We start from the raw sequence: 12082 nt of genomic DNA, 5'->3' as shown, positions 1-12082 counted from the left end.
TTAGCACTTATGTCATGTGTCACATATTCCATGTCCGTTGTTTTCATATTTTAGCTTCATTGCGCAGTAATTTGCTCAAAATATTGCTGTTCGTTCCCAAAGTTCAGCACAAAAGCAACATTTTGTGCCTGTAAAATGTTGAGGATCTATGATGCTTCTATTAGAGATTTACAGATCAGGCTTTTCATGGCAGATAACTGATCTTCAGTAAGTTTTGACTGGATATATATATATATTTATCTTGAATCCTATAAAATAAAAAAGGTTCCTTGATACTGGTGGTAGTTTTTTAAACAAAAGACATATAAGATCATTTCTATTTATGTGTATATTAAGAAAACGTGAAACTTTGCCACCACTAGATGCGTGATTTTGGGCCTTTGTCTCTAAAGTCTGTATCACGTGTATAAAAAATCAGTGACTGATTGATGAAGTCCATCCATCCAGCCTGATGTAATTATCACTTAGGGTTTGCACACATTGCATTTGAAATGGGATTTTCACTTTATACTAAATTTCACTGAAAATACCTTTTTTTTTTCTTTTTTTTTTTAGAAAAAAAGGAAAAACTGATAAACATTTGTACTGTATTAAAAATAATGTGTCATATTGATGATTACAATTCAAATATTATTTTGGGGCTACATCATGGCTCAGTGGTAGACCAGGTGTACTATTCATAAACCCAAACCTCTTATACCATCTCCCTCTTTTCTGTCTTTGTTCCTTCTTGTCAAGTTGCTTAAAAAATGCTACCGGCTAAAGGATCTTAAAAACTGTAATATCTTTGTTTATTTATTATTGTTTTGATGTTAGAATCAGTTTGTGAGAATAGCATCTCTCACACAATATAAACCATACTGCATACCTACTGCATCATGAAGTAACTCTGTCAAATAGTTTACTGTGGGTTTGTTGAATCCGCATAATGGGAATATTTTTAACATGCCTGCATTCATGGGAAGATGGTAGTTTAACAAAAGTATAACAAGGGAATTAGTCAGACTATCTGCTCCAGTGGCCAGCCATCAGTTGCTTTCTTAGAAAACTTTAGTTTAACTGCTATTTTAAAATTGTTTCTTTAATGCAAGTCTTTGCAGGAAATATTTCCAAACATCTGAATTTGCCCAGTAACCAGCTCATCCCTTTTTGAAATATTGTAACCTATAAAATATTGCATCCACATAGTTCTTTGGCTTAGCAATATGGTCCACATTGATATGGTGATTGGCCTTTGATATGTCATTCTTCTCTACTGGACGTGTTTAGTTATTAAAACTCATGTGGGACTTGTGGCCACACTCTGAAGCTAATTTACACAAATGTCTCCCATCCTCAAAAGGCCAACATGTCACATTACATCAATAACTTTATTAGAATTTCTGGTTTATCTTCAGCACTTTTTTTTTTTCTTTTTTTTTTTTCTTTTTTTTGCTGGACTTTTTAACAAAACCGTGATGTGTATAGGAAGCTGATAAACTTCTAATTAGAACCCAAACCAGCACCATCAGACCAGAAACATGTTTTTTTTTTTGTTTGTTTTTTTTCTGAAACATGCTGTGTTAATAATGGATCCACTGGTTCCAGTGACTAGCCCAGCCACATCCCTGTTCATCTCTGGTTTGGACTCCAGTCTAGATCACAGGTTCACATTTGGAAGAGTTTTCTGGTGTCTTTTTCTTTAAGTGCCTCAAACCACAGTCAAATACTCTCCTGCCGTCCACATCATCATCCTGCCTTTGTGTATATGTGTGTTTGGTTGCTGGGGTGATGGCAGGGAAGGGTAGGCACTCCTTTTTAAGCAAGAGTGTGTGTGAGGCTGCGATCTATGCTAAACTGATTTCAACATGGCTGCGCCAGAGAGGCTAACACAATTACTGCTGGCTAATGGCCCCACTGACTGAGAGGCGGGGGGAGATGCATCGTGGGTAGCTTTCTGGAGCTCTCTCGTCTTGCTCTCTTGCTCTGTTTTCTCTCCTCTTCTTCTTTTTTTTTTTTTTTTAAACCAAATGTCTCTGACCCTTTTCTCATCCCTGCTCTTTCACTCTTTGATCAAAGTTTCAGGAATCCTTCCACCCTCAGGTCAGCTCAGTTATTCTTGATGGAAAGCAAAAGCAACAAATGCAAATGTTATAATGGGGTTATTTTCTCTCCATCTCTCTCTCTGTGGTGTCTAGCCATCAGAAGAAAGGAGAACGGCTGGTATGATGAAGAGCATCCTCTCGTCTTCCTCTTTCTTGGCTCATCAGGAATCGGTACCTTCTTTCTTCGACACACACACCTCTCCTCAACCTTGGTTTGATCTCATGTAAAAAAAACAGCTGGGGGGAGCCGAAATAATCACAATACTCGTTTTCCTTCTGAAGCTTTTCAATGCATTTGAAGTGAACTGCATTCATCTGTGGATAAATGAATCACTTAACAAGGGATATAGCATTATAAAACCCACTGCGTAACGGTTTAGGTAAATCTACATTCAGCAAGTGCATTTCTCTCTTAAGGGCCTTTCTTTCTTTAGTAGTTTCAAAGAAGTTCAAAACTATGTAGACTTTCTCATGCTGAGTTATGGAATTATAAGAAAGCAGCATTTATAGGAAGTAGCCTTACATATGTGAGCAGCGCTGTAATTAATGAAAGGTCTTATCTCAAGATCACGCAATTTATTCTGCACACTTTTAAAGTGAAAAGAGACATTGTATCCTGTAACTTTGATGCTTTTCAGGTTAAAACGGTCTAACAGTTTTCTAATTGAATCAAACAGCTGTGATTAAAAGACAAGCATATTTTAGTTTATTAAAACACAATTGGCAGCAGACTTGTGGCCAAATGTGCTCTTGTCAGAGACCAAGATTTAACTTTTTGATCTTACTGAATTCTCTGTGTGGATGAAAACTAATACTGCACATTAAGGCATCTGTTATAATCTCCACTGCTACACATATTTTGCTCAGAGGAATGGATAAAACCTCAATATTTAAATGTGTAAAGCTGCTGGAGAAATACCCCAGAAGACTTGTAGTTGCAAAGAAAGGCTGTAGAAAGGGGAGTAGAAGTATAATTTTCCTTTTATTTTACTGCTATACTTTGTGTTGGTCTGTCAGATAAAATCACTTGTAGAATAGGTTGAGGTTTATGGCTATCATGTGATGTCAAAAATACTTATGCAAGATATTGTAGCTAGAGATCAGAAATGTAAGAGTTTGATTTCTTTAAACACATCCTGACTTGAATTGCCATCAAAACATTTGAGAATTTTCTGAATGTGTATTAGCTTGAAGGGTTTCCTCGGATGTGTTTGCCAAAATCTCCCCTCAGCATTCAGTCTTTTTAATTGATTAGTATTGACAGCAGAAAGCCCCATCCAATATGTAGCCTTTGTTTGGAACAGCTCACCCTTAGCTGTGTGTGTGCAGCAGCTGTCAGAAAAACAGCTGATTGCACATTAAAACACTAGTACCTCTTGGTAACACACTATTGTTGTGAGCGAGATAATCAACAGCAGCCTGTGGTTTCAGGAAATGATATCCACTAGGGACGAGCGTAAACTGAAAGAACCTCCACCTTTGTGTTGCGGCAGATCCACACTCCTGCACATAGATCTTAGGAGTACTTTGGACAAAGAAGTACTGAGTGAACATAAAATCCTCCCAGAAGATTTTCAGTATCAAGCAGCAAAGCTTGGCTTGTTACAAAGAAACTTAAACATCCTCTAGAAGCAGCAAATGTTTGTTAGTGTGGAGAGAGGCAGCAGGAAGAGAGAGAGAGGGAGAGGGAGAGAGAGAGAGGGAGAGGGAGAGAGAGAGATATTAAGGGCCAGATAGATGGCTAAAGAAAGAGAGAGATCATGAAATGACAAGGCAGAGAGATAGATGAGGGAGAGGCAGTGTTCATATCCTCCATTCCCTTCAGCGACAAACTCTGGCCATGAGACATCAATATTAAACACAGCAACAAGGCACAAACGCACACAGCCCTCACACACACCCATGCCAAGTACAAGACATCAATATCATATATGAGCATTTATATGCAGAATATTTTACCGACAAACATAATGAGTGCTTCAGGAGAGCGGATATGATTTGATGCTTTATTGGAGGTGGTGCTGGGATTTAGGCCAAAGCACTTAGCAAAGAGGAAAATATTGTCTTTTAGTCTCAAATGAGTCAAATTGTTTTCTTGACTGAATGTTTTAGAAGACGCCGCACTTCACATGAGATGTTTTGGGGGGGTTTTATGTCAAATTCAAAGTAATTAAATGGCAGACGAGGTTGTTCCTGTTGCAGAAAGAATAATAAAAGCGATGTCTCTGTTCTGTGACAGGAAAGACGGAGTTGGCAAAACAGGTTGCTCGCTACATGCACAAAGACATTAAGAAGGTACGTTTTGTTAACGCATGAATACACGAGCGCTTCGGTGCAAGTGGGAGCAGATTTGCTCTCCAGGCTCACATTAAACCCACAACATGTCACCAGTGTTTCTCCACTGTGTCTAAAAGTGTGAAACTTCATATTTTAAAGGTCTGGATATTCAAGAGTGTGAAAGAATATTTTTGTTTAAAGAAATTATATCCTGACTTTACCACTAAATTCTCATCCCCCTTCAGTTCTCTATCTGGGATTTCTCCCATTAAGCTCAATTTCTCCAGTTAAATTTCAACCAGGCTAATCAGTGAACAAAAGGAAGAGGTGTGAATGAAGTGTTTGCGTGGTTGTAGCTTGGTATTGGCAGTGTAGGAAGTGAATGAAGCCGTTCTCTTTTCTCTGTTTCCCATCTCCATACTTTTCAGTTTTGGGATTTTGCTGGTATGCAAACCCAGATCAACCTGCACATATCTCCTCCATTTAGAATGAATGCTTGTATTTTATATTTTAAAATGACTGTAAAGAACATGAACAATATGTTGGAGCCATGTATAATCAGAGAGTCTTTTTTTTTTCTTTTCTTTTTGCAGGGTTTCATCCGCATGGACATGTCGGAGTTCCAGGAAAAACACGAGGTGAATAGTTTCCTTGAATTGAAGACCGAAAGCAGAATGTCTTTTTAAAACCGTCGCGTATAATTTGTTGAGTGTATTGCTCCACCGAAGTGAGCTCATTTCAGATGAGAGCTGCTGTAACTCTGTGTCTGCTATCTATGGCAGTGACATTTTGGATTAATTCTGTTTATGATCTCATAATTAATGCAACAGCCAAAATGAATGCTCTGGCTGTTTATGCCTCTTTATGGGGGTTTGATGATGGATACATTTAATCAGTGATTCAGAGTTGGATTATGTTCCAGCGTTAAAGAACTGCATCTAATTATTTTAGTTCAGACTTGGTGTTGAACGTCTTAGAAAGCTCTCTAATGAGTGGCAGTAAAAACCTTGACTTAAGGACAGTTTAAGTTTTCTCAGATAACATTGTTGTCTGTTCAGTGACCACACATGCAAGGTAGTGTGAAAAGTTTATTTGGAAGGGAAATATATTAATAGACTATAAGAACATGAATATTGGCACCTTAAGATGATCACTCTGTTGAGACAGTTCTTTAAATTCAGTTCTTAGGATCTGCCATACTTACACATTGCAACCACAAGCCTCAGTGTATTTTATTGGGTAAAATGGTCAAACTGGTGGAAGGGAAATTAAATATGGTTTGCACATTGTTTCCAAATAAAATTAGAAAAGTATGCAATGCATTTGCATTCAGTCCCCTGTAGTTAATACTTTGTAGGAACACTTTTGGCTGCAGTGAACCTGTTCCTCTTTTCTAAATAACTTGAGCTCAGTCAAATTGGATGGAGAGCATCTGAGAACATCATGTTTCCATTCTTGCCACAGATTACAGTGGAAGCAGAACTTCAATCGTACCTTACTCTTTTAGTTTTCAGGTACTGGATTGAACAATTTCAAATGAGGTGTTCAAAGTTTGGGATGTTTTTTTTTATATATCCCCGCCTCGTCTGCCTTGTCTGCTGTGTTCCTCCAAACATGCGAGACCTCCACACATAGCTGGATTTATACTGAAATTAAGATACACACAGGTGGTTCCTTTTACTAAGTAAGTGACATTTTAAGGCACCCGGTTGCACTTGATTTTATTTAGGGGCAGCAATGTAGGGAGGACTGAACACAAATACTTGCCACAGAGATTTTTAAAACTCTTTTTCTTCCACTTCATAATTATGCATCAAGTTTACCTTCAAATAGGAAATACAAGTGTGTGTGTGTAATCTTTTTTCATGTTGAATGAACCCTATTACTATATAAATTCATCCAAAGAGATTTCTTTGTTGCATGATGTCTGTTTAGCCTTTCATCTTCTGGTTCTCTACTCTCAGGTTGCAAAATTCATTGGTTCTCCTCCAGGATACGTTGGGCATGAGGAAGGGGGTCAGCTGACCAAGTTGTTGAAGGCATGCCCCAACGCTGTTGTTCTGTTTGATGAAGTGGATAAAGCTCATCCCGACGTTCTTACCATCATGCTGCAGCTGTTTGATGAGGTCTCTACAAAAATACTCTGTTCATTCCAAGTTTATATTTTAACAAACCTCAGGCCCTCCGACTGATTTCATGCTGCTCTTCTCTCAGGGACGTCTCACGGACGGCAAAGGAAAGACTATTGAGTGTAAGGACGCCATTTTCATCATGACTTCAAATGTTGCCAGTGAAGACATTGCCCAGCATGCTTTGCAACTGCGGCAGGAAGCTGAGGAGGTCAGTCGCAGGAAGCTGGCCGACAAACTCGGTGAGAGAATTACTCTAGCATGAAGCACATCTAGTAAATATAAAACAAACAACTATACTGATTCAGATGACTTGACTCATTGTCATGTTTATCCCCAGAGGATGTTGAGAAAAGCGACGACATTAAAATCTCCCGGCAGTTTAAAGAAACGGTCATCCAACCAATCCTGAAGGTAGAGACGCTCACAAACGCACAAAACTGAAGCTCACCTCGTTTTGACGCAAGTTCAGCTGGCTGGAGATGCTCCAGGTGTCATCGTTCGCTCTTTGATTCATCCTCAGGCTCATTTCCGGAGGGACGAGTTTCTTGGTCGGATCAATGAAATCGTGTACTTCCTGCCGTTTTGTTACTCAGAGCTGCTGCAGCTGGTCAGCAAAGAGCTCAACTTCTGGGCCAAAAAGGTTTAGTAGCAACTTTTTTTTATTTACACTATGTTTAAGATTTGGTTTCTGACAAATAATGTAGGTATATTTATAGTCTGTCACGCATCGAGGTGTCTTGAAGGAGACGTTTCACACCATTTGCTCCAATCGTGAAGTTTCTGTATTTGCCTCCTCCTGTCGGACTGCACAGCCTCACCCACTTCATTCTGCAGCCGCTGAGCTGTGCAGGAAAAAATGCACAGATCAATATTGTGTGCCTCTGCTACTCGCTTTAACATGATTACAGTGTTTAACATGTGGAGGCTTCATCAATATTTAATTATTAATATTACAGCTGATGTCCTGACAACATGGCCCCCACAAGGGACTGATCGAAGCCTGATTCATGCGTGTTTTCACTGTACCCATATTCTGAAAGTTGCTTGTCCGTTCCTTATTATTTTTTTAGTCCAAGTCTCACAACAACTTGTCCGTGTCTGGCAGAGCTTCTAACAACTGAAATTTGATTATCTTCTAATCGCCATTTGTTTGTCGTTCACTCATATTAGGAGAATTAAATGTTTAGTGTTGCCGTTATTGCCTAACTGTGCATCCGCAATGAAACATGGTGTCCTATTTATTGAATGAAGTGTTAACATCAGCAGCTAAATGAGCTGCTCTGATCACTACTATTGACTGGTGTTTGATTAAAGCGCATTAAGGGCTTGTTGATTAGCGCTGGCAGACATTCTGCTTGACAGTATCTCCCGTCTGCTGCTGCATTTGTCTTGTTTACTCTTTTACTCTTTGATTGCGTGTGTGTGTGTGTGTGTTTTTTTTGTGTGTGTTGCTGCATGCACTCCAGGTGTAATCCTCTCCCTCAACCTAACATTACCTCATCTCTATCTTCTCCATCAGGCTAAGCAGCGCCATGACATCACTCTTCAGTGGGATCACCTGGTCCTGGACCTACTGGCCGGTGGATATAACCTGCACTATGGAGCGCGTTCCATCAAACATGAGGTATGTAGACTGAGACATCTTGGAAAGCACATGATGTGCCCTTAAAGGTTAAAGGTAATCGTTTAGCTTTGACCTTTTTATAGCTACCAACTCTGTGTATTTTACTGTGATAGTCCAAGACAGTTACAGTCAATTCTCTTTACTCTAGTTCCTTTAAATAGAATTCAGGGTAACTAATTTCCCTCAGAAGTCACCTTGTTAATAAATAGAGTCCACCTGAGTGTAATTTAATCTTGGTGTAAGTCCAGCTGCTCAGTGAAGGCCTCTGATGTTTGTTAAAGGACATTGGTGAACAAACGGCATCGTTACGACCCAGACTGGTCGTAACGATGCCGGATTAGGATTAGGTTACAAAACAAAATGACAAACTTTGAACAACTCATGGAGAATTGTTCCACTCATCATCTGAACATCAGAAAAGCATGGCACATTTTCAAACCTTTCAAAACTCACAACTCAGACCGAAGAGAATCAGAAAAGCAGTCAGGATCCCATGGGAACTCTGGAGGAGCAGCAGAAATTCACTGCTCAGGTTGGAGAACCGCAAAACTGCAGTTTGTAGAAGAGAGGTAAGAAAAAACTGCAAGAACATCCCAGTCCATATGCCACCATATCTGCTGAAACCCTGATTATTAACACACAAACCCCACAGTGAAACATGGTGGTGGCAGTGTCATACTGTGGAGTGCTTTATTTTTTGCAGGAGGGAAGCAAAACTAGTCAGTTGCTGGAAACAAAATCTAGAACAAAATCTGTTTGAAGCTGCAAAACAATTTCCTGCTGAAGTCGATTCCTGCAAGAGTTGACTCAGGGGGGGCTAAATACAAACACACTGCACATTTTTCAGGTCATTATATGTAAAACAGAAATCGAAACATTTATCATATTGTTTCCAATTTATAATTATGTAGTTCTTTGACATAAACTCTCAGTAGTTTATGTTGAATTTTGTTGTTAGGTGAGAATTGTCAAAACGTTGGGGAAAAAACTGAATCCTGTCCTGCTCTGTGTTGATGGATTGGTAAAGCTGTCCAGGGTGCATCTTGCTTCTTGCCTAACGTCTGCTGGAGGCACAAACACACCCACAACATCAATTAAGGCTTTAAATCAGAGACTGTCTATTAACAAAGAACATACAAGTTTCTGATTGTACTGATTTATCAATTCTAAAATGTAAAGTAGAAACATATTTGTTTAGTAAAGAATTACTTACTTAAAAGGCAACAATTGATTGAAAATGAAAATATGAAGGTACAGTCACTGACTAGAAACACTTCAGGATGTCAAATCAATCTGTAATGTTGCTGCTTTCTACTTAACCCCATCACTGATCCCTCAGGTTGAGCGACGGGTCGTCAACCAATTAGCTGCAGCGTACGAACAGGAGCTGCTGCCCAAGGGCTGCACGCTGCGTCTGTCTGTCCAATCAGAAGGCCAGGAGGAGCGCAGCATGCCCAGGCTGCGCCTGGAGGTGGTGGGAGAGGACAGTTCATCGAGAACACTGGACATCCGCCCACCGCTGAATCCTGAACACTAATACAAGACAACACTAAACCTCATCATCATCATCATCAGCAGCAGTCGAAGCATTATCCAGCATAAAGAGGATGGATGGTAACCAATGGATGTTCTTAATAAAAGCGCATCTGAGAAACTTCACTGCTTCTCATTTATCATGCCAAAGTGTCCACAACATGCAGTACAGTGTATTCAATTTTTCAAATAGGAAAACCAAGGCTAACAGTGTTTCTGCGGAACATATTTATTCAGAGATGTTTATGTTTAGCATCAGCATCATGGCCATACATCATCAGTGAAGACATTGTATCACACTCCGCACTGTCCTTCAATATAGCTGTATATTATGCAGTGGTAATGTTATGTTTACTATGTAATGCAGACTGAAAGCCAAATCAAACAATATGTATTAAATATATATGTATATATATTATAAGGTTAGTTGATATGATTTATGCAGCAAAACCAGCAGTTTTACAGCCAGTTGAGTTTAGCTGAGAGGAAAACTGACATATTTTCTTCAGTTCTTCAGAAACTAAAGGTTTCTGTGAACAAAAGGTACAAATGTCTCAGTTTCAGTGACAATATAGTTTTATTATTTATGTTTTTACAGTGAATTTTTCCAGTTTTCCATGGTTAGGACACTTCAGTTGTTTGTGTTATCACATCAGTGGTGAACAGGCCCACGCTAGCTGAACTACACTCATAAACCGCACTAAAAAAAAGGATGTAGTAATGCAGGTAGATTAGCAGCAGTAGTAGTAGATCAAATGACAAGTTGTCTGTTGATGCATCTTAATGTAGGAATGTGAAATAAAAACACCATTTAACATCATAAATGTTGGAACATCTTGTTGACAACAGGCCAAATGTAAGGGAGCCACGTTTCTGCTCCTCGTATCCCAACCTACACCGTGTAAATAAAACCTTCACAACAAAAAAGAAATTCCTCTCTTTCTTTCTCCTTTTTTTGGGGGGGAGCGGGGGGGTTTGTTCTGTTTGACTCGCACTGACACTCCTGATGGATGGATGGATGGATGAGAGTCTTGCTACAACAATAACGCTTGTCCACCTTGTGAATCGACATGACGGGGGAATTTTGTTGGAATTCTGCTCCATGTGGGGGTCCGAGTTGGACTCCGGGAAGGGAAGCTGCGCGGTGAAAGCATCTCACACATGCAGACACGCAACAGCCTGCAGGAATGTGTTGTCCATAGGGAGTAATTAGCACATCAGGGATGAACACGGTCCCTTTTACAGTGCCTGGACCCCCCAACTGCAACAAACAGCTGGTTTTACTGACATTTACACTAACATGTTTCAAGAGGACGTGTAAAATTTCATGTCATTCACTTTTGAAACAAATCATCTGGCTTCTTGTAATATGCAAAGACTATGGCAACTTTTGAAGCAATTATGTGCAGTAAAATGTTGAAAATAGTGATTGCAAGGATATTTTTTGTTTACATTTAACATAAGGAAATCATGGAAAATGTCAATCTGAATAAAAAGAACGCACAAGCATGAATGTAGTTTCAGACCTTTTTTTTTTTTTAGATATTTATTTGGAAATCAAAGAATAAGTGTTTCCTTGATCTAGATTCACTTTACCTGCCAAAGTCAAAAGAAACTTTACATCTAAAATATTAAGGTGTTTTTGATTAATATGTCTTAATCTATTTTATAAAGCCAGGAAAAAAAAAACTAAATCTCTTATAACATCATGGCTCTGAAGTAATAATGAAGTAATAAAGTTACAAAAGGTTCAACCTTTAATGTTTGAGTCGGAGTTTGACTAAGATGACTCCTAAAACATGGTGGAAACGGCCGTGGATGGGATTGTTGAAATGTGACAATGATGATGACTGGCTTCTGAATCTGTTTGCATTCCTGTTGAAAAGTTTCCATCGGTTTGCTGTTATGAATAAAAAACGATGGAAAATGGTATCCTGCTTGCGTTACACTAAATAGTTCAGGGATTTTCCTAGTGCATGGGTAGGATATATACAGTCTTAGTATTTGAGCTTTCTGGATTAGCTTCTCTTTTTCTGGCTGATCAGACGATCCTACAGGTTGTACTGCAGGCTTAGGCAAGGACAGGGAATGTTACTGGTCAGACTGGGCCCATTAGAATAAGTATGTTCAGCAGAGGTATCAGGGTATGTGGAAGTTCTGCAGAACCCTAACCACCTTTCATCAAATGGGCCTTGTGTTGTTCTTTTATTAAACAACTCTGAAATAATCATTGCAGGGCTTTAAAAATAAAATCTGTTCATTGCAGTCTTGCCTGGTCCACTATACGAACATCTTCAGAGTTCTCACAGCTTAAACGTGTTGCTGCGGTCAAATTCATGTAAACTCATTTAGAGGAGGACTTCGACTAAAAACATCAGATATATTCAAAAGCTCTTCTGTGACGTGACCTGGGAGGGTTAAATAATGACCTA

The 12082-nt window shown here is 39.2% G+C and overlaps 1 protein-coding gene across 3 annotated transcripts in view; it reads left to right on the top strand.

Moving 5' to 3' along the window:
- Window positions 1-9775, top strand: part of clpb (ClpB family mitochondrial disaggregase) — a 33459-nt gene extending 23684 nt beyond the window's left edge. The window contains exons 8-17 of one of the 3 annotated variants that reach the window (XM_015022611.1): window positions 2178-2255; window positions 4324-4379; window positions 4955-4999; window positions 6326-6487; window positions 6576-6732; window positions 6831-6904; window positions 7014-7133; window positions 8013-8117; window positions 8578-8686; window positions 9457-9527. In XM_015022611.1, coding sequence (XP_014878097.1) covers window positions 2178-2255; window positions 4324-4379; window positions 4955-4999; window positions 6326-6487; window positions 6576-6732; window positions 6831-6904; window positions 7014-7133; window positions 8013-8117; window positions 8578-8679 — 899 coding nt within the window. In that variant the 3' untranslated portion in view covers window positions 8680-8686; window positions 9457-9527. Of the gene's footprint in view, window positions 1-2177; window positions 2256-4323; window positions 4380-4954; window positions 5000-6325; window positions 6488-6575; window positions 6733-6830; window positions 6905-7013; window positions 7134-8012; window positions 8118-8577; window positions 8737-9456 lie in introns of those variants that run through there. The other 2 variants (XM_015022597.1, XM_015022603.1) reach the window with 2 other exon arrangements.
- Window positions 9776-12082: the final 2307 nt, after the last annotated feature.

Source organism: Poecilia latipinna, unplaced genomic scaffold, assembly GCF_001443285.1.
Source record: "Poecilia latipinna isolate Pla-1442-1.1 unplaced genomic scaffold, P_latipinna-1.0 Scaffold87, whole genome shotgun sequence".
NCBI classification, from domain to species: Eukaryota; Metazoa; Chordata; class Actinopteri; order Cyprinodontiformes; family Poeciliidae; genus Poecilia; species Poecilia latipinna.
Note: the sequence above shows the minus strand (reverse complement) of the source record. Positions and strands in the feature narration are given on the sequence as shown.